At 32.6% G+C, this 23632-nt stretch overlaps 1 protein-coding gene across 3 annotated transcripts in view; it reads left to right on the forward strand.

Moving 5' to 3' along the window:
• The window catches only part of LOC109533028 (tyrosine-protein kinase Fer), a 44018-nt gene extending 26684 nt beyond the window's left edge, over nt 1-17334 (forward strand). For 2 of the 3 annotated variants that reach the window (XM_048666964.1, XM_048666969.1), the window contains exons 3-15: nt 4017-4113; nt 6624-6819; nt 7058-7195; nt 8002-8247; nt 8653-8839; nt 10031-10207; nt 12701-12898; nt 12951-13127; nt 13191-13404; nt 13458-13610; nt 14820-14942; nt 16172-16294; nt 16352-17334. In XM_048666964.1, coding sequence (XP_048522921.1) covers nt 4017-4113; nt 6624-6819; nt 7058-7195; nt 8002-8247; nt 8653-8839; nt 10031-10207; nt 12701-12898; nt 12951-13127; nt 13191-13404; nt 13458-13610; nt 14820-14942; nt 16172-16294; nt 16352-16506 — 2184 coding nt within the window. In that variant the 3' untranslated portion in view covers nt 16507-17334. The remainder of the gene's footprint in view (nt 1-4016; nt 4114-6623; nt 6820-7057; nt 7196-8001; nt 8248-8652; nt 8840-10030; nt 10208-12700; nt 12899-12950; nt 13128-13190; nt 13405-13457; nt 13611-14819; nt 14943-16171; nt 16295-16351) is intronic. The other variant, XM_048666966.1, reaches the window with a different exon arrangement.
• Nucleotides 17335-23632: the final 6298 nt, after the last annotated feature.

A 23632-nucleotide genomic window follows, 5' to 3' on the forward strand; every position in this document is an offset into this window, starting at 1 on the left:
CTGCCGAGAAATAATCCTTTTGCAAAATCTGATCTGTAGACCAAGTTTGTTTAAGTGATTCAAAAACATGTCGTCGGTAATATCGAGGTCTACCCCAGTAGCAACTACTGAGTAGGAGGGTGTGATGTGGTGGTTTGCTCGGATTGGTTGTGCTGTCGTTTGATAGTCGGTTTTTTGCAAGTTAAATGCTGTTATTAAGTTGTCTTGTTTTAGGCATTGAAGTGTCCTTGTGGCTTTGTTGTCATCGTTCGTTTTGATTAAAAAGTTGTTGTTGCCTTGTTTGATTATGATGTCTTTGTTATTTGGGTTGAGCTCTTCCCAACGGACTGCAAGTTGAACCCGCGTTGTTGTAGGTGTTGAATGCGCCACAAATGTGTGCGTAAAAGTTGGCAGGTGGTGATTTCGACCTCGCTTTTTCGAGGCCGGTTTAATGAAAGTGCCGTCCTGGGAGGCATAGTCCGATTCGGACTCCTGCGAACTCCCAGGATTCATCCTTATTTTGCTGTAACCCTGTAGTTTAAGTTAAATCGACGACGAAGTGTTGACGAATTCTCGAAATTATTTTACAGACTAACATTCACATTAACAGAAAAAATTGTTTTGCTTTCGGATCACTGTATACACGTCTTATCGGTACGAAGGTTTCGACGCGACCTGTTGTTTTATTTTTTCCACTAATTTCAAACTTACTAGATGCGACAATTCCTACTTTAATTATTTGAATTAGACAAACAACCCTTATCATTTTCAAGTGTTAAATCGGCTCCAGAAATTATTTTGAGAAGCGGTTTTTGCGCTTTGGTTCATTTTTTACTTTGCTTTCGAGTGTTTGTAAAATAATTTGATAATAGCATTTGAACTTTTTGTCAAAAATTAAAAGAATACATTTTTTCGATCAGCAGATTTTTCGAAAATTAGTAAGATTGTTATTATATCACATATTGTAGAGTTTTTATTGCTCTTTCAATTGATAGTAAAAACTTTGAAATCGGTCAAGCCGTTCTGGAGTTACAGGTTTCTTTGGCTTAAGCGCTGTGACTCTCCCCCCACGCTTTATTTGACAACTTAGGACAAAGGTTCAGTACTACGGTTTTTATGATCTTTTGACTAAACTTACTAGATGTAGATATTGACTAAACTTACTAGATAGGGACAATTTCTGTATAAAATCGATTTTTTAAAATACCGCAATTACGCCCTTTAGTGGTCATCTGAGAAATTTCAAAATAATTTCCCGCAAATTCTTTTCGTCAAGTTTGTTATCAATTTTTTTCCCGATCACTCCACAACACATACTTTCCAAGATACAGCCGCTTACCATCTTTATTGCGACACCCTGTATGTATAAAAATTCTTTAAGAAAATTTGCACTTACAAATTATTAGGGTATCTTTAACGAGTCACTGGGTGTTTTTAATTCGAATCAATAATAATTTCATACAAAAAGTATTTTTTATGTTATAAAGTATATAAGATAACAAAAAATACTCTGTCAAATGTAGAAAACGTTTGTTTTAAAACTACTTTATAAAATTTAAATGAAAGACACTGTGTACATTCTGATTATATTTTTTTTCTCATGGGACTGATGGACTTTGGGGAAAAGTTTCTTTTATTTCATTATATTAAATTTGCTTCCAGAGGTTTTTGCTTGCTTTTTCTTGCTACTGAAATAATTTTGTGCATTTTCAGTGGCTTTTGGCGATAAATCAATTTGCTTTTTAAGTTATTTTTTCGACAATTTCAGTGCTTTTGGCTCCGGATTCTACTAATGTGCATCTTTTTACCAGTTAAATAATATAAGCTGGAGACCCAAAATCAATGTTGTGCAGGTGCTCTTGATTCATAAACAAACAATTATCAGTCAATCTTCTAAAAAGGGACGAAAAGATCAGTCAATCTGGATTACCATAACAATGGAAGGCGAACGGTCGCTGAACTTTTGACCACAAAGAACAGGGGGCTGGTAATAAAAATGGTCCCCAACTGAGAAAGAAAATCCATAATCTGGAAGACGAAATTGCGAGATTTTCGTTTCAAAACTGCGTTTTTCTTATGGAAGTAGTTGCGTACAGTAAATAGGCCGGTTTTGAAAACAAAACAAACAAGTTTCCGTTTGCATAAAATTGCCCGCACTTAAGACTGACCCATGGTAGTACCAGCACCGAGTAAATGGTAAATCTTGCGGTCTAATATTGGTTCATTGACTCGAGATGTCGCGCAGTTTTCAATGGTGATCGTCTGTCCTCTTTTACGGAACATTTATAGGCTTGTTAATTGGAAAATTTCAACTTTATCGCTATACAAGGTGTTTTCTTCGCAATAGTGTTAAACTTCATAGATAGTAATAAGAAATAGGTAAATATTTCGTGTCACTGAAGAAAGTAGGCGAACACGTGAAAACCATTAGGTTGTAAAATACTCTGCGCTGGTTGGTGTTATGGTTATTATGGTATTTTTCCTATACAGTACTTGAAAATGTATTATTTTAAAAGCGGATCGGTCGAGACGTCGAGGTATTCGAGAAACTTGGTAAATGAAGAGTTTTAAGCGAAAGAGATTATTTTCCTGAATTCTCAACAGTTCGTGAAATATCGGGGGTTTGAATTAGAATAAGAAGCAGACCGTTTTTTTAAAAATGTTTGTCATGAAAATCCTCGTTTATAAAAACACCCTGTAGATTATATGAAATACCAGAGGTACTTTGGAAGAATTTGCAGTATACCAGGTATTAAAGGTGGCTACTGGCCATATGTTGTAAAGTGGGTACTGGGCTTGGAAATTTACGAATACATTATCCTAAACTAATGTGGCGATCGGAATATCCTGATTTGTAGTAAAATTCAGAATTCAGAAGGGTGTATTGAAAAGTAAATATTAAAAACCTAAATTTCTCCAAAAATTTCTAAATCAAGATAATCTTTAATAATATTTTAACATATGCTTTTATACATAACGCTGTAATTTCTGAACGACTTATCCCATCTTAATAATTTTATGCTTATTTTGAAGAGAAATGTTAGTACTTTTTACGTCTAAATAACCTCTAAATAAAGTCATATACAGTACGTCTAGTTATTTCTAAACCACATTGTCAGATGGCGCAATTTGTAACAATAACAGGTTTTTTGTTGTTGATAAGTTCTATATCTAAATTGTTGATAAGTTCTATATTGATGAGGCCGTTTCATTTTTTTCATATAAAAAAAATTGTTGCTTCCCTTTTTTTTACTTATTTCCAGTATTTTAACTGAAATTAATTGTTACAAAATTTGATCTACTTCTCAGGTTTTCCTCTGATCGAAGAATTGTAATTGTAAGAAACAAAAAAAGAATTTGTAATTGTAACTTAAACTACTTAAAATTAAATTATATATAATTAGCAACTTTCACTCATTTTATTAAATCTTAAGGTTCGATGGAAGTAGAAACACTCCTTCTTCTAATCCAACTCCATCATTCTTCATTATTACCGATTTCTCCATACCATAATTTCCAAGACATCAATTAAGAAACATTGGGTTGAAGTAGACTATAGTTCAGTCAATTTTTCGAGTCTTCAAAATAACATTTTTCCTTCTAATATAATTAAACTAAACTCAATGATGATAAAATATGAAAAATTACTGGTGTTTTAAATAGTTAAAAAACAGATACAAGTTAATCAGCAATGCTCAAAAAATTGGTTTGGATGATCAGGAAAACATTTATGCTTTTTAAAAGTTCCAACATGTGTGTTTAGGCAAAACCCTTTACGACACGCTGCGCCAATTAAAATACCCGCTTGTAACTCCACTTAAACAACATTTTTAAAATGCAAATAAAGAAATATTAGAAATAATTATATATACGTTTTTTGTCAATGTCTAATTCACTTAATTTCCGCGGTTTAAAAATTATATTAATTAATTAGCACTTTATTCAACTAACATATTTTTATTTATTATAAAATTTTATTAATTATATGTATATTAACAGCGCTTAAGTGATGTGTAAAATACTATTTTTCTTTGCAGTTGTCCGATGATGTTATAAGGAAAAAGACGGAATACCAAAAGTACTTGGAACTCTACAAGTTGATGAGGTGTAAATTTGAAGAAATATATATTAAAGGTAAGTTTTATATCGGAGAAACTAATTTCAAAGATTACTAGGTAGATCTAAATGCTGCTAGCCCATTTTTTCAAAGTGTCTTACATTTGCCTGTAAATTTTTCTATTGCCTAAAAGCCTTCTAAATGTGTTTATAGATTTTCCATTCAGTTACTCAAAAACGGCGCTTTTGTCGCAAAAGTCTGAAGGGAATAAAAGTTTCTAAATTTAAAACTCTTCTTTATTCAAAAATTTGAATTAAGAAATTTATCCGGAGAACTGCTACTCAACGCTTGCTAGAGAGAGTTAAATACACACCAATATTTTCCATTGATTTATGCCAAAACCGTGACTTTTTTCGCAAAAATTCAAGAAGCACAAAACATTTGATATGAAAAACACTCTAATTCGCAAATTTCAAATAACAAATTTGTGCTAATTAGAGAGCTACTACAATTATCTTGTTAGAAGTGGGGAATTTTTTCGTACCACGTACACGACCACGTTTTACATTGGGTTACTTAAAGGCCGCCACTGTTCGTTCCAAATCCAAAGAATACGTAAACTTTACAAACAGAAAACTCTTTCTGACACCGAATTTGTCCGTTTCTTATTCGGGGTAAATAGAGAACTCGTACAACAAGCCTTCTAAAATAAGCGACATTGGACTATGCAAGTACACGAGAATGTTTTTCCCAAAAATCCCAAGAATACAGAAAGATTCTAAATTAAAAATTAGTGTAAAAAGGAGATCTTTTAGTCTCAAATTAATTCCAATTAGAGAACTACTAACACGAGGTTGATAGAGCGGTCCAGGTTTGTGTAAGCAAGTACAAGTACATGCCAATGTTTTCCAATGAGTGACGCAAAAACTGTGAGTTTATCGCAAAAGTTCACAGAACACAAAAAGTTTTCGAATGGAAAAGTTATCCAAAAAAATGTAAATAACAAATTCGCTCTAATTAGAGAACTACCACAGTAATCTTGGTAGAAGTTGGAACATTTTTCCTACCACGTACACGACAACGTTTTTCAATAGTTTATTTAAAACCCGCATCTTTTTCTTCAACATCCATGAAATGCGTAAAGTTCCCAAATAGAAAAACTCTTTCTCACATTGAGTTTTTCGGTCTCTATGTCAGGTTAATTAGAGAAGACCACGAACATATTTTCCATAGATTTGCTAAAAAAACCGTGAGTTTCGTAAAAATTCAAAGTTCAGAAAGTTTTAAAATCGAAACTAGTCTCGACAGGAGATCTTCCAATCTCCAATTATTTCTAATTAGAGAACTGCCACAACAAGGTTGATAGTTTAAAAATATATTTCAAAAAACACTCTCTTGCTATGGGAAAAGTTTGCAAAAAAAACTTGTTTCTATACGAAAATTTTTATTTCGCGATATTTAGAGAATTACTGCAACAATCTGGTTATACAGATGACAACAAATTTATATAATAGTACATAAATTAAAAATTGTTTATATTTTGAATAGATTGTCGATTAGGAATTGTCACTTTTATCTAAAAATGACGATAAAAAGTGTATATTATTTACAGTTGTGGATTAAAACAATTATCTAATGGGATGCAAATTGATAATATCTTGACGCGAGTTTCCCACGAGGTGCTTGCCATTTATACTACAATTAAACGTCTATGCATAATACTGAGACTCCTCTTACATGCATTAGAAATGCATAATTAAATACTTAAATACCGCAAAGTGTTAATTATCAGGGACATTAATAAAACAATCGCTCTGAGGATTTAGTAACTTCAACGATGGTTCTTTTAGTTACATTCTACTTGTTATATTCCGCGTTGGTGATTAATGGGAACAATAATTAGTATCTTAAGTCGATGTTTATTATTGAACTGAATGAACCGGTGTCTTATAATTTTCTCATGGAACACACGAGGAATTGATGGGTGGATGGGGTGATAAAATAAAAAAAACAGATACTCTATTATTGCGAGGGTTAAAACCACTTTTCAGTGTTTTCATCTCCGATTAACTACACCAGGAGGAGAAACGGGATCTTAAAAAGGCTTACATAGAAAAAACACTCTTAGATTCGGAACTATTACTTTCCAGCAAATACTCATGCAGACTATAATCCAAGGAAAATTTTACTATGATGACGTTGATTGAGGAAATTGAGATCTATTGAGTAAATGCTTGTACCCACTTGACGCCATTGAAGTTCAAATTTAAAATAGACTTGGCAATCACATTGGTTTGAGATCAAGGAGAAAATCAAAGCACATTTTCATCCGCTCCACGCAACACCGATTGTTTTTCTCCCTATTCAAGTAATGAAAAAATACTTTAAAAATAAGTAGACACTGTGTTATTAAGAACCAGGTTGCATTTATGTTGTCCGACGTGTTTGCGCAAGTAACATTTGTTGTGCCGCTTTAACAATGCAAAGTGCTTCCTATTTCAGTTGCAATTCGCGGTAAAAATTCATAAGTATGTGAATAACAATTGTGGATATACATTTATACAGTGATGAAAACATTGTTTCACAGGTGGTAGAGGGGGTCGAAAGCTCGATGAAGTGCGGGACAAATACCAAAAAGCTTGCAGAAAACTCCACCTAACTCATAACGAGTACGTTCTGCTTTTGTGTGAAGCTGTGGAATTTGAAAAAGACTTCAGGACAGTATTGCTACCGGGACTATTGGAACATCAGCAATCACTGCAGGAGGCTTTTATTTTAACCTGGTAAGTCAAAGACTTTCATTGCTGAAGATGGTCGTGCTGTGCCCATTTACCGTTTGTTGAACCTGATCAATTACATCCATTTTTGGGATAGTTTCAATGTTAATTGATTTGCGTATGATTAAGGAACCTCTTGCTATTCAAGGATTTCATTTTTTTTATTCACTGATGTTTTAAAGCAATTTTTGTATTCTTATCATTACTAAACTGGTGGAGATATTGAAATTTAATGTTGTTGCAGGAAGCAAATTCTTAGTGAAATTGCAAGTAACTCGGACTTAACTTCGGAAAAATTCCGCGAGTGCCATAGAAGAATCTGCTTGAATATAGATTCAATAAAACCAGTTGACGAGTATAAGGATTTTACTGAGAAGTACAAGTAAGTACACGCTTCACAAGCTACACAATTTAAAAGACACTGTTCAATGGCCTATATGAGTAGCTATAAAAGCTACTCGTTAGAAAATGTGAGTTGAAAAAACTGCATTTTGTACCATCATTAAAGTTTACATTTTCATATGTGAACTGACTTTGCTTTCCCAACCACCAAGAGATTATTTGGTAACTAATTGTTACTTACTACTACGGGCGACTTTAATTCAAAATTACTTTCTTTCCTCATATGGAAAAATTGGTGGTGTTTCGAATACAATTAAATCCTCCATTAATAATAGGAAGTAAGAAGTGTATTTAACAGTTTCAGAAAAGTTTCTTAGAAGCAAATGTTGAATATTTCTCATTAGATATGATGCTTTATAGATGCCCGTACTTTATTTTTGGAATGTAAATTTTCTTATTCCAAATAGTCACTAGTTCCGAATAAAATTAAATACGCAATAAATAATAAGAAGTGAATACGAAGTAAGAAGTATTTTTATCATTTTTCAAAGGTTTCCAATTCTAACAAAACGTTCAATCTACTAGCAAAATATTTTTGTTGCTTTTCCGAACGTTATCTTTGTTAATGATAGTTTTCCACGGTATTCAACATTGTTTTTTTCTTCTACTTTATTTCTAGTATTTAAACACTTTTAAAATTAGCTCCTAACCAATTAGTCCTCTTTAATGCCTGAAATTATTTAACAAAATCAACATATATGGGGTGATAAAAAATTTAGAAAACTAAGAAAAACTGTATCTTTCTCAAAAGCAAATCGACTAATTTGTGCAAACTTGCTTTTTAAGGACAACTCCGACTGAACCGGTAAAGTTTACTTTTGACGAAAGTTTGGTGGAAGAATCTGCAGGCAAACTACTGCCCAATCAATTAACGGTCGATAATTTGACCGTCGAATGGCTCAGGAACAAACTGACTGAACTGGAAACTAGCATTAAAGAAAATCAGGAGAAACGAACGTCTTTAACCAATGGTCATAATAGTGATACTTTAGCCAACGGGAAAACTACACCCATCAACGAAATTAACAATAGGTAAGAGAATGTTGCGAATAATTTATGTAATTTTTGCAAAAATTTTGTTATTAGGTACAATACTAGTTATTACAATACCAGTTATTTTTTTTGCTTTCGTATAAAACAATTGTTTTGTATAAAAAATAATTATCATAGTACAACAACTAAGATCAGTGGTGTGTTAATAATACAGGACCGCAATACAAATAGAGTAAAATAATAAGTATAAGCTCCATAAATAAAATTATTGGAAGTAACTTTACGATAAAACGAAACGATAAAAGCACTTTGTATTTGGAAAACCATAAAAATTTCGTTTTTTGCGACTTAAGAATATTCAGCAAAATAATAGCTCACTCATAATTTATATCCAGACGGTATTTACTATTTTATTTTTCAATCTTGGTACTTTGCATGTTCCAGGTTATCTCTCAATTTAGAGACATCACGCAAAGACATAAACGAACTAAAATGTCAGGAAAGAAAAATGTTGAAGCAGACCGAGCTAATCAGAACAGCTCTAAACGAGTTGGGATGCGAAGAAGCGCCTTCAGGATGTGATATTTCCATAGACAATCAGCCCGCATTCATAGATAACTCACCAGAAGAAGTAAGCAACAGTAAATACGAGAAATCGTGGTATAATAAATTTTCAATTTTTCCTGTTAAATATTTTGCATCAGTTTCTATTATATTTCTTCCATATACAGACAAATAGATACTATTATACTGGTTGCTTCAAATTAAGCATATTTTTATGAATAAAACGTATTAATAATTAAGCTCGGACGTAAAACATCCAATTTTCATATTAAAATTGCAATTTTAAATTACGAATTTCTTCTTATAATATGTCAAAAGTACCACATAGATCTTCAGAATTTATATATTTTTTGTTTTCAATTGTTCTATATTTTCTTTTTCGTTCGAAAATTAAAACATCGAAGTGAAATGCTCTAATTTAGCATAAGTGAACCAACCAAAGCCAAGTTTATTTCTTCTTCATAATATTTTATATTTTTACCCGATCGTTTCTGCTCTTCTTTCCTAGTGCCCGATGTTTAGAAGCAAACTACTCTCTTGTATAGTTTCAAGTGTTCGAAAAACTGTTACCAGATTGTCCGAAAATCATGATGAAAGTTTAGTTTATACTTGAGCCACGAAACAATGGGAAAAAATCATCAATGCTTTTTCTCTTATTTTATTATCTAGGATATGTTCACATTTACTTTATTTCTATCTTCCGATTTCCATATCTGGTCAGTCACTAACTGCTACTAAGTTGAAAAGTTATTCTGAAAAACCTCGACCAAGAGCACGATGGACACTTTTTTCTCCAGCGCTTTAGTCTCGATTTGGATGAAAACGAAGTTCAGAAGTTACGCTTGGTTTAGGAATTTGATTAAACGGCCCTATCTGAGCAATAGATGCCAAACATACCAAGAATTTTTGACCTAACTTGTACGCATTCAATGTTAAAGATAAAGCCCGGTTGCACAATGGAAGCTTAAGCTCGAGCTCAGGTTCAACTGAACTCAAGCTGAACTTGAACTCATACTCAACTTAGCAGTAGACGGGTGATCTTGCGCTTTCCAAAAATAATTCTGTACCTACACAGTAAGCGACGGAATGAGAGCTAACCAATTTTGTAGATAAAGCAACACAATCTTCTCGTTAAATGCATTTTGTAGCTAATGACTAGAACTATTTTGTTGTTGTTTAGTTGCCATCGTATTATCTTATAAGTGTCGCATAGTGCCTCTTGTAAGCTTTCCTAAATGTATTATTACACAACTTATAGGGTAATGGGTCTCAGAGCACGTTAAACAGACACTTTGATCCGCATCGCTTAGTTGGTATGTTACCCAGGGCTCTTCGAAAGCCGTTCAGGCGACGAAGCGCCCCTTCATCCCCAATAGCCCCGCCTCGAACTAAGGGGCGCAGAGAATCTGCCCCCAGAAGCGAAGGAGGGGATCCTGTAGGTTTTGGGATTGTTGATATTGTTGTTGTATTGAGCATGTGCATGTTGTTTGTGCTGTGCTTTATTTGAGAGAAATTTATGCAGAAATTTCATATTTGGTTGTGCCCGATGTGTTTGAAAATTTGAATTTTAAAACGTAACGTTTCATGTGAACGCTTTTGGTGTTTAAGAGGGACGAATTTAATATTAATTTCCATGTTCTTAACGTAAAAAGTTGAATTTTTCAAATGGAATATTCGACGATCTGGAAGTCTAAAAATGAAGGCGAAAAATAACAAGATACATTTATAGCTTTGTAACAATTTTACAAAACTTTTTTCAGCGTCGAATTCGCGAGAAACACGAAAATAAATTCCTCCCTGTTCTCCAAAACCGATCACCAAACTAAAAGTTATTAATCGAAAACGCAAAAAACCATTATTTTCTAATGATTTTCTTCTTTTCTGACAATAAGGGGATCTTTTCAGCCAAAAATCACAAAATTAATTTTGCTGGAAAATTCGCCTCATTTATCTGTTTGCAAGGAAAACGACCATAGCATAATTTTACAAAAAAATTATTTTCAAAATTTGCCGCCCTCATTGCTCTGAAAATTTTTAAAGTTTCTTTAACTTTCCCGTCATTCCATTTTTAACAAAGTTTCTATTAAACAATTGTTTCTACTCAAAAATCGTATTATTTTTTAGTTTTACTTAAAATACTGATAATTTTCAGGTATTTTCTGTGAAAATACTTTTTACAGCTTCGAAGGGATATGGAGAAAACCCTAATAATTATTTCTGGATCTTTTTCAAAAAAGATTTCCCCGAACTGAAAAAGCGAAAGTTGGTATAATTATTTATTTGGAAAACTCTTGGAAACTGGGGTTTCTTCACTTTTAGGTCAATAATTCTAAACAACAGTATCTCTAAACAGAAAAACCGCGTTTTTTCTAACGTTTTACTGTGAAATACTGACAAACTGAATCTTTTATGCAAAAAAATTAAGAGATCGATTTTACAAGAAAACTCGTCGACATTCTTTGAACTCAGTTCTGTTGCCGAGAAAATCTAGATGACCATTTTTTTAGTTGTTTGAACAAGGTAGTAAAACGTTACTCAGAAAAAATTTTGATGACCTTTTTTTAGATGTGAAAATTCCAGTTTCGGGTCTCGTAAACCTTTAATAAATGACTTATAACTCATTAACCGATTAGTTGTAACTCGGTAACTCAGAGAGCGGCAACAACTCAATAGCGCAACTCAACACAATGTTATCCAGGCCTCGTGGCAATCTCGTCAATTGTCTTTGTCTTTTTTAAGATGGTTCTGATGTTTTGTGTGCCCTTTTAACATTCTTCCGGTTTTGTCCGTCACTTGCTGCATGCAAGGAAGATAGGACACAATGGTTTCAATGTGTGATGCATCAGGCGAGATTTTAAGGCCTGAGAACTCTTTTTATCTCCTGATTAAACCGAAACGTTTTTTCTGCCAGGCCTTAAAGTTGACGATTAATCCGAAAACGGTATAAAATGAGGGTATTTTATTTGAAACAAATAAATTATTGATTGGGCTGGTGCAGTCTTTTATCATTTGAAGTGCGCCAATGCCCAATTAGCAGCTCTCGACATTTTCACATTTTCGGGAATATGCAATTCAAAAACGGTTTTTTTTCTATTAAAGAACACATTACCACTTTTTAGTTTCTTTTTTCCGTCTAGTCTTTAATTGAAAATAATTTTTAAATACGTACCTCTGAAACAGCAAAATCTTTAGATATTATGATGATATATGGTTGACGCGGATTCATGTTTTCAAAACATTTTTGTCCGGTATCTCAAGAATTTTGGTCTTAAATTTTCTTTTAATTTGTTAAAATTGTTTAAATTTGCCGCTTAATTAAGTCGCGTCTGCTAACCGAACCAAATTTATTGGCAATAATATAAATGTTATTTATATAAAATAATATAAAGATCTTTTTCAACAAAAAGGTTTCTAAAACCAAAAAAAATGTTTTCTAAAATTCTTACTTACTCAGAGTAAGATTTATTCACTCACGGAGTGAATCGGTATTTGACTATAATAGTCAGTCAAATAGCGATCGGTCTTTTTATTATCCGGATATAAAAAATTAAAGGAACAAAACTCTCGTTAATTTTAAGACCCTGACGATGTAAATGTAGAGATGTAGATTTGATATATCAAATGCCTACAATAGAAAAAATAATTTAAGTAATTTTTACAATATTCCTTTCAGGGTATATGAAGAAGTTTTTTCAGTTCATTGGAGTGTCTTTTTTTCTTTTCATTGTTCATGAGCTTTGTTTTAAATGCCATTGAACAAATTGCATGAAGATTACTAGCAAGGATTTTTCTGGTTAAAGACCATAATGCTGAAAAATGGCACGCAGTAAAATTTTGGCAGTCTGTATGCTTGAGCAACTTGAATATTAAACACGCATAATTCTGACTAATTTTTCATAGCATTAACTTCAATTTTTGCACATTCTAGGTTTCAATTACCGGAAATAAATGTCTAGTGGACGAAGAATGGTTCCACGGAGTGCTACCTCGAGAAGAAGTCGTTCGACTACTTACAGTTGATGGGGACTTTCTAGTTAGAGAAACAACTCTAAACGACGAGTGCCAAACGGTGCTGTCGGTCTGTTGGGGCAGTCATAAGCATTTCATAGTTCAAACAACACCTGAGGTACGAATTAGTAAGAACACGATGTATGTTTTATGGCTATTATATTCTCTAGGGACAATTTAGATTCGAAGGTCCAGCATTTCCGACAATCCGAGATTTGATAATTTATCAGTTCAACAGCGGTCTACCTGTTACTCAGCGATCAGGAGCAATATTACATAAGCCCATCCCTCGAGAACGATGGGAATTAAACAACGATGACGTTATATTATTAGACAAAATCGGACGGGTAATAAAACCCTTTCATTATTGAGTATTTAATTTCCAACTAAACTATTTTTGTAAATTGCAGGGCAATTTTGGTGACGTGTACAGGGCGCAACTGAAAAACAGCAATGAAGTGGTGGCTGTGAAAACGTGCAGAGTGACGTTGCCAGAAGAGCACAAGAAGAAATTTTTGCAAGAAGGCCGAATTTTGAAACAGTACGATCACCCGAATATCGTGAAACTGATAGGAATATGCGTGCAGAAGCAGCCTATTATGATAGTCATGGAACTGGTGCCAGGCAAGTTTGGTATGAAGTTTGTTGAGAGAGATGGCTTATTTTTATACATTTAGGTGGATCTTTGCTAACTTTTCTGCGGAAAAAATCAAACTCTCTAAGCGAGGGACAGTTGATGAAAATGTGCCTTGATGCAGCAGCTGGTATGAGGTACCTCGAGTCCAAAAACTGCATCCATAGAGACTTGGCAGCCCGAAATTGCTTAGTGGGTAAGTAATTATGCTATTTGGAACTCTTGTACATTACCATATGTAGTGGCAGTTTATCGTAAAATTTTTAATAAGTTTTGCAATTTTTGCAATAAAAGATTCAAGTACCTATTTATTATAGTTTACGTCCATCCTACGTTTTTCCTATAAGTAAATTTCGAAATAATTTCGCCAATAAAATTGATTCGCCTAATTGAATTTTTCATATGAAACTTTAAAGAACTATCAAATTTTTATTTAATTTCTTCAATAGAAAATAGAATAATCCGCAAAAAGAAAAATTTTAAATTAAAGCCAACAAAATTTACTGTAGGCCACATTTTATTTGAAATTTATATAGACGTTAATATACTTGCTGTTTAAAAAAATCAATTTACCTGTAATTTTGTCTTTTAATAACAGAACGTGTTCTTTAGAAGATACTGAAAAACGCTTGTTTGTAGAGTTTTTAGAAGGTAATGTTAAAATCTTGCCTGGACAATATTTTTCGTTCGATTGTTCCTCCTGACAAAAATAAACTGATCACCAATGGGTTGTAAATAAATGTTCCACGAAAATTTATAAATTTTAATTTTGGTACACTGTAATAAGCTTTTGAATTATTTCACCCAATTTTACAAAAACAAAACGCCTTTTTCGAGTTGGTGCCACTTTGGTTCCGGTAACTCAGACAACATTTTCTCTTTCCTCTGTTGTATAATTTAAGCCTGACCGCATTATTTTGGACATTTCGTATGATAATAATATAAAATTAAATGTTGAAGTAGTAAGAAATTTTAGGAACACTTAGATATAGGAATCTCAACACAAACGTACCTTTTTTTATTATGCCGTTAACCATCCAAAAAAAAAATAGTTTAAAGCTGCTGGCGCACCCAAAATTGTGATTTGAAAATTGAAAAGCGAACTATTTTATTGAATAATTCTTGAAATATTTATCGATTTAATTCTCGTAAAAAACCCTATTTGAAATGTACAGTTATTCCAACATGAAAAGAAGCTTTCAATACTACATTTCATAGAGAAACATGGTTTTCGCATTTTTGTTGTGTTTTATGGTGAATAATACATTTTGTGGTGTTTTGTATGGAACTCGTTGATTATTTGTATCAGAGGGATTAAATTGGTAAAATAACTTCAACCGATTTGAAATGATTACGAAAGACTTTGCGTTATTGTATATTTTTTTAACTGTGATTTCAATTTCAGGGTATAGCAATAGTGTGAAAATATCAGACTTTGGCATGTCCAGGGAAGAGGAAGAATATATTGTTTCAGATGGCATGAAACAAATTCCTATCAAATGGACGGCACCAGAAGCATTAAACTTCGGTAAGTAAATATATTTTACCTTTTTATAATTTTAGCCATTAATTGGACATAAATTACTGTTTCAATTGGAGTTTCATACCTCATAATGAATTACGATGTTTCTTTACAATTTACTAAGGTACAATTTTCGCCGTTATTTGTATAAACGATTTTCCCGAAATTAAGGAAATTCATCATCGCATTCATTCATCATCATCATAAAACGCATTAATAAAATGCGATTAAGTCGTTGATCCACATAACGTGAGATTCAAAATAAGTTAAATCTAAAACATTTTTTCGTGATTTAGAACATAAATAGAACATTTGAAACTACAATATTCTAAATTTCTTATCACGATTCTGCTCGAAAGTATTTTTGTGAAATATGCATTTTAAATATCAATTAAGCAATTGGGATAAATCTGACTTGGTTTATAAAGACGAGAGATATAAGAAAAGAGAAGAGTGATAAGAATTATGCCAATATCTGGAACTGGATAAACTAAATCCTTCTGGAAATATGATTGTCGCATTAGTTTTTGCAGTTGTTCGGCATCCAGTTTGAATAATTTGTTGTTTTAAGGTGACTTCTTCAGTTTTCAATAATTCATTTTTGAAATTTGAGTTGGAAACTTTAGTTTTCTTCAATACCAACTTATTTGTTTCGCTCTGTTTTTCTTGTATTACCAATATTAGCAATTTCTGAAATTGAAGTTATTAGGGGCGATGTGTAAAACTTTGAGAGCAAATTTAATATTCTTATTCAAAATTGTTGAATGTTAAAATCTGTTTAAAATTTCATTTATCTTTTTAGAGGCTTTACATTTTTGTTAAAACCGAATTAGAGAAAAACTTGAGATGGTCTATTGAAAAGATGCTAATCGTATATATTTTTAACCGTTTCCGGAATTTCAGCTTTTAAGCTTGCGCGGCCAACTCAAAGTTTGCACTTTTTGTTCTAACTTTTGCTAGAAATTTGCTAAAAAATCCGCTTTACTGCGATGGTTCTCATCAAATGTTTCCAACTGTTTTTGAGATATTAACTGCTTTAAATCTATACGTTTACACTTTTACTTTCGTCTCCTTATCTAACATCTCCTAGGCACTTTGACTATGGAGTTTCAGCTCGATATCTTGATTACTGATCTTTGAAGCATCTACAGGTCTCAAAAACACACAATAATAAACATTAAAATTTTCACAATAGTTTGCAAGTACTCAGCGGGTTAAAACTTGTTTTATTGCAGGAAAATATACTTCTTTATGCGATGTCTGGAGCTACGGAATATTATGTTGGGAAATTTTCTCAAGAGGTGGCACCCCTTATGTGGGAATGAACAATACGAAAGCTAGAGAGAAAATTGATAGTGGTAAGTTTCACATTTAAGACGATTTTGAAGGAAATTCACTCCGAATATTTTGACTAGGTTACAGAATGCCGGCCCCAGAAAACACTCCAGATGAAATGTATAGGTTAATGCTAAGATGCTGGGAATATAAACCAGAAACAAGACCAAACTTCGAGCAAATTTACACAGTGGTGGAAACCCTTTGTAACGCATATCGCGCCACATTTTGTTAGTGTCAACTGCGAATATATCTTGAATCTGTGATTTAATTTGTCCATTGATTTATTTGCTATGGACGGACTTCTTTATATGAGTCTCTATATAGAATTGACTTACTTTAATCAAAATATACTCTATATTCAACTGCCAGAAGCATATGTTGTATGTTTATTGGCAGATTATTTTATTTATTTTTTAAGTGAGAAGTCCTAACCGTTTTTTTATCGATGAGTAAGTTTTAAGCGGCTTTTTTAAATTTTCATTTTTTTTTATTTTTTTTTATTTTGACAAAAAATAATTTGGATTTTATAAATTTATTAATAGATAATAAAAAACTTATTAATAGATTTTTTGTAAAATGCCCAATGTACTCAAAGAAAAACTCTTTTTGTTACTACATCACAATCAATACTCAAGTTTCCACTGCAACATTATGGTCTTATGAATATCTGATTAACTATTATCATTAGTGAATGTGTACCTAATTAATTTTTACTCAATTTAGAAATATTATATTTCTGAATTATATACTATGAGAAGTCACTTTGAGCGCTCTCTGAGACTCAGAGTATCACCAACCACCATCGTCATTTTCCAAACGTTTACATTTTAAATTTCAAGGATTGAATTATTAGAATATTTTTATTGCGAAATAACTTCGATTTTTACAAAATCCTCGATTCATTGAAAAATTTACACATAAGAAAAGTATAAACTTTTCTTATGTGTAAACATGTGTTTGCGTATGATGTATGTTTGCCCAGTTGTTATTGCTGTGATTTAATAATGAATTATGCCATATATATTTTTGAATATCATTAAAGTTTGTATGATAAACTTAATAGTTGTTTCATTTTCTTTTCAAATCCCTCATGTCTTGACGTTGAGACCAAAAATTGTAATTGTTCTGCATAATGTTTTAATGCTAAACATGTTGAAACAATTCAAATTTGGTGCTTGAAGGAAGATTTGGAGTTACTTTTTTCTTAAAAATGTCAACTGATCCTCACTAACAAAAAAAATTAAAAAATATTCGTGGATTATGCATCTAACAAATAGTTGATTAATTAGGTTAAACAGCTTATCTGTCCCGTTTTTTAAATGATTTATTGAATTTTTTATTAATTATGAAACTGAAACCGTTCGAAAATTTAAAATACCAATTTCCCGACTAAGTTATGGAGGGAAGCATACAAAATTGGGCTTTTAAATCTAAATTATGCTTGTAAACTATGAGCGGATACGTAAATTATGTATTGTTTAAGTTCTATTATTTATTCATTGTCCCTTTTGCGTTTGATATTTTTATAATCAGTTAATCTAAGAGCGTCGTTTTGTTCCACTCTACTCTAAAACCGACGAGCTTATCTATCAGTAAACATTAAAGCAGCCCTATTTATAATCACTTATCATTACAGCAGAGTCATCATAATCAATTTGTAAAATACCATAATAAATGCTTATTACTGCAGTTAATTACTTCCCTTCCCATACTGACTTCTAGTAACTTTTTTCAATTGAATGTAGAACGTTCTGTTAACAATGCGTACTGTTAAAAAAATGTTCGGTAAGCTTTTCCGAGCAAAAGAAATTGAGCTTTTAATTAAAGCGCTTTCTTACAAAAGGTCATTGTTGATTGTACAAGTAGTAACTACCACCCTTCAAGTGGCAGCGTATAGTTACAGCACAATAGGAAAATGTAGAATCTACAGTCAACTGCAGAAGTTTAACAGTGACGTAGTTAAATTAGTAAACTCCTTAAGCGATTTTATCCTGCTCACAAACAATGTTGTTGCGATTTTCAGCATTTCAAATTACAATATTATAGTGGACCTAACGAAATATGCATGGGCTAAAAACATGCTGCAGTCCAAAACAACTCGCCTTTCGGTTCAGTTACTTATATGGGGTTTACGATTGTCGGTATTCATACCAATAGCAATTAACATTTACTTTCTCTGGTTTTGCATTGGGTGGAATATGTACAAGTATTATCTGAATAGAGACATCTCATACTGGTTTCACAATTTAATAACTTACATGTTCCTGACTACAGCTATGATGGTGAAACATATTTTTTCTTGCATCAATGAACAGCTGAGAAAATGCCGAGAAAATTATATTTCTTCCATCAGTTTAACCCAGATATCTACTGTGCATGATGGTAAATATTCTGTAAACCCCCCATCCTACTTTACCAGTTTAAAAATGATCACTGAAGTGCACAATACAGTCTGCGATTTTCTCGAATGCATGAACCAAAACTCCAAACCGTTGCTCACTATGCTGATGTTTTGTATAATTGGAAACATTTTTTACGATTGCACCATACTAATCGAATTTGGGATCAAACCGAAGATTATAGGAAACATTGATATGAAATCTTACATTTATACAATGCATTTTTTCTTTGCTGCCATTTCAGTGGTAAGTTTTAGTAGTTTTTTTACTTAAGTCATTTTTTATTTTTGAAAATAATATTCGTAATTATTTTCTTCTTACTCACGACGGTTTAAATGTTCATAAAACTCATCAGTGATTCGAGCCCTTTGAAAGTCTGCCAGCAGGCGAATTGATAAAAAAAACAGTTAAGCTGAGGTGAGGTAATTGTGAAAATCGTGCAAATGTGTTATATGATTATTTAGCAGTATTTGTCCAATTAAATTTGGATGCACCTGTACAATGCAACATCTATGATATTCGCACTCTCAGAAGTTGATGCTTGATTTCTTTTTTGATATTTTTATGCTCTAAAAAAAATTCGAATTTCCAAACAAAATTATTTTCTTGCCAATTAATAAATTTAGACTTTTCATAATGTTTCACATTAACAAAACTTAATATCGGACTAAACTCTAATATCGGAAGAGTGTTGAGATGGATTTGAATGAAAATTTGAAAATTGAGAACACATTTACAGCGAGTTTCATTACAATCCATCATATTATTCCTCCCGATATTTCAAAAAATAGATACACATTTTTTGAATTTTTTTATTATTAATGCGAAAGGAGCGTGTTAAATTTTTCCGTCCTTCAAGTGAAGATCCGATCAAGTATAAAAACGTGAAAAATTTTCCCGATGCGACAGTTGACTGGTTAAATCTTGAATTTCCAATGCGTTTTTTGGACATAATTTAGAAATTCTAAAGAGTTACTATTTTTTAATGCTAATGAATATTTTCACAAATGCCTTGAATTAAAAATATCTGTCGTTGTTTTTTTAAAAATGTAATTTTTACATCTTAACATTCTTTCAAATTCATGTGATTTTTTATAGTCTTCATAGTCCAGTGAAAGTTTTTAACAACTTATATCTAGGTAAAAAAGCAATGATCACATTAGCCCCATACTTATACCAACTAAATATTTCATTGCGTAAAGTTGAAAATACAGCTCCATATTCTTTTAAAACTTCATTATTAAAACTAAACTTATACAACCTCTTGAAAATGGCCTACAGCAAAACTAATCACATTAACCCCACACTTTTCTCTTAATTTTTATTAAACTATTTCGTTTAATTTTATTCTTATTTCATCAAATCATCGACATACCAGCAATGTTCTTCTTCCCACCAACATGATCAATTTTAGGCACAAGTGGCCGCAGCAGCGTTTGTAGGCGAAAGCTTAGAAGAGGAGGGACAGGCCACTACTAAGCTGTGCTTTTCATATTTGAATAAGTTGCCCAAGGAGTTCAAAACACAAACTGATTTACTCATTGAACAGGAACTTTATTTACTGTTGGATCAGAGTAAAACCAAGAGAGTGTGCTTGCGTGCGGGGGGATTTTTTTGCATCAACTGGGGCATTTTGGGGTCCATTGCCTCGACTGTGGCAACGTATTCTGTGGTTATCATCCAGTTTCTGACAAAATGATTCTATGCAGAAGCGAGATATTTGAGAGACTTATTAGTAAATATGAACGTATAGTTCATTGTATGTTTTCCTCTTAAAGTTTGTACTACATATTCCAGCGCTTCAGAAGCGCGTGTCGCTGGAATTTTGACCATTTCAAAGCATTCGCTAATTTAAAATTTAGATTTAAGTGTTAAATTAGATAGAAAAAATCAAGTATTTTACATTGTAATCTGTTGCTGCAGAAAGCCTAAAATGCAAAAGGCACATTTCTGCTGTCGAAAAATTAATTAATGCAAATCTGAGAATTTCGTGGTAGACATCTTAACTGCTCTACACAATGAACGCTCCACAGCCAAATTTGCCCTAATTTTGGAACGGTATAAATTCTGATTGCTTCTAGCGATTTCAGTTCTGTTTGAAGGGTTATTGAGATCCACTAGTTTTTTGCCAGTCAATGTTTTGGTAAAAGTTATGTAACTCAGATAAATTTTCTTTAGGGCACCAAATAAAAAGATGCAAAATTTTACAAGGTTCGGCATGTTACTGGGTTGGATAAAAAAAACGTTTTTTTTTAGATCTCAACAGTCGTCAACAAGTCAAAGCAAATAGCTCGTTTTTGAATTTTTTGGTCAACTGTTCTATTTATTCGGTGGTTTCAAAAAATTAACTTTTTGGTTTCGCCGCGATGACTTTTCTGTTCTGGGTACAATTTTCACCGTCAAGAGCTGATGTTGGTGCTTTTACACGATTTCAGACGAAAATGCAGGGTTGCACAAAACATTATTTAAATCAAAATTTCACCCAAAATCTGTATTTTTGGAATATTTTCAACTAAGTTAAAATTACTTTTTTGAAATATTTTGGTCATTTATGCAACTCGGTATTGAATTCTTATTTTTCACTAAGCCCACTGTGAAGATTTCGCTTCAACATAAACCCTAGGTTTTTTGCAGTCGCAAAATTTTTATATTGTATTTTTTAACTTGTGACAAAGTATTCCGTCCACCATCCGCATCCCAAACAGCACAACGACATCTTAAAGACGTCTTAGATGTCGAATTCAGATATGTGAGACGTCTTAAAGACGTCTGTATAGATCTTGAAGACGTCTTAAAGACGTCTGTTATTAAAAATAAAGACGTCTTGAAGATATGTCTTAAAGACGTCTGGAACAAATGTCTTAAAACCGTCTTCTTGAAAGACGTTTACACGGGTGTTAGGAATAGTCTATGGGAAATTCCCTATTAGAAATGTAAAATAAAATAACATGTTTTTATTTCATATTTTTATTATTTTGCCTATCAAATACAGGCTATTTTGTTAGCAGACAATTTCGTTGAAGGTTTACCACAACACCACAATAACAAGAGTTTTCTTAGTAACACCCAAGCAAACCAAGTGCATATAGTCTAACGGAAAAGATTTGATTATGTCAAGTTTGGGTAGTTTTTCTAAAATTGGCTCCCCAGTATAATGGCTGTCATCAGTTTTTTGTCGGAAGTCACAATCTGTCCTTATACGTAAGTTACATATGTCAGGAAAATACACCCTGTCAGAGTAATTTCTTTCAACATTACATTTTGAACAGGAAGAATAGTCAGAATGACCTTTAATATATGCTACATATGATTTTGCAGAAGCGTCACAAATAATTGCTTTGATATATACTGCAAAATGTTGATTTTGATACAAGAAACCTACTGCATTATTCAAGGTGGTTTTTGGCCTAAACTGTTAAAAATACTATTGAGGCACTTATTTAGCCCAACATGACAATAGTGTCCGGGCATCACTGATTTTAGTTTAACTGACCTGTTTGAAGCAACGTTCTTGCATCTAAAGGCAACTCTTAACAAATGGGTTGTACTAGTTTTAATAAGTCATTTAAAGCAGGATGGGCTATGTTGTGCTTCATTGCCCATTCTGCCAACTTTGTTTGAAATGAGTTATTACTACTACTACTGGTAAAACTATCATAAGTAGGATAACATATCTGCTATGGAATTAGTATCCGAATTATGGCATAAAAACTCAGTATTGTCATTGACATCAGGATTTAGTGATTGGTTCACTTGTTGCACTTGCAACGTTGAGTTGTTTGAGCTGCACCCAGGCTGTGAAACGATGTCACCACTAACCGAATTCTCAAGTGAATTGTAAAGTTTCTGTCTTTCGGTGGCCCCTCATATGTATGATGTTTGTTTAGCTTACCACTTGCACATATTCGTTTCATTTTCGGGTCTGTATAAACCGTAAAGTCACAAATTTGAAAAAAGCTAATCAGCTAAACACAGTGTATAACTAACCGCAATAGACGATTTTAATAAACGAAATTAAATGTTTTCACTGCACTCGGATGCACTCGAGCAAATTCGTCAAAACGTCTTGTAGTAGACATTTAAAAGACGTCTTAAAGACGTCTTGTGCCAGGCATTAACAAGACGTCTTGCAGCAGACATCTTTAAGACGTCTTCAAGAGACATACGACGTTCAGACATAATAACGGCGTAAAGAAGACGTCTTAGAGACGTCTTGTGCTGTGGGGGGGTCCAGAACCGCACAAAAATGGGTCCAAAACCGCATTCCCCATAAAACGCCACAAATAAAATTATTCAGTTATTAATTCAAAAACTATTGAGTTTTGATATGGAACGTTTACCTTAATTAGATCTAGAGTTTCTCGAAAATTTGCAGTTTAAATCGGAATTAAAAAATTCCGACATTGTATTTAAATAAATGTAAGTAGGATCTGCTACTTCTGATGCGCCCTGTGCCAATCGATATAATGTTAGTAGATGTTAAGACCTACAAATTTCGCATTTAACCTTTTTGTTTAACTTAAAAATTACCTTTAGAACCTTCTTTAATGATAAAGTTGTTAGAATATATTAATAAACATGGAACAAAATCATATTTACAAAAAATACTTTCCAAAACGCATCATTTCACTGCTTTTAACAAACACAATACGACTAAACAGCAAATTAAGATTTTTCATGTTGTGTAACTGTCACTAGACTTCCTCCTATTTACTACTCAGGTAAAGTGAAGTAAATTATGCTGTATCGGCAACAGCGCTCAAGACTGTGCCTGTGAAATTTTATAAAAAATGTGTAAACATTTTAAATCGCCCGAGATGGTCGTAACGTCGAAATGGTTATTAGATTATTAATAGGGAAAAGGGCATTGAAATAAAATAACTATGTATTTATCTCAACACAAGCAGAACGTATTTTATTATGTTGTCGATACAACGAGTTCTTTAAGGCTCTCTTATT

The sequence above is a fragment of the Dendroctonus ponderosae genome, unplaced genomic scaffold (genome assembly GCF_020466585.1).
Source record: "Dendroctonus ponderosae isolate FM_Combo_2020 unplaced genomic scaffold, Dpon_F_20191213v2 Dpon_F_20191213_1, whole genome shotgun sequence".
Taxonomy (NCBI): domain Eukaryota; kingdom Metazoa; phylum Arthropoda; class Insecta; order Coleoptera; family Curculionidae; genus Dendroctonus; species Dendroctonus ponderosae.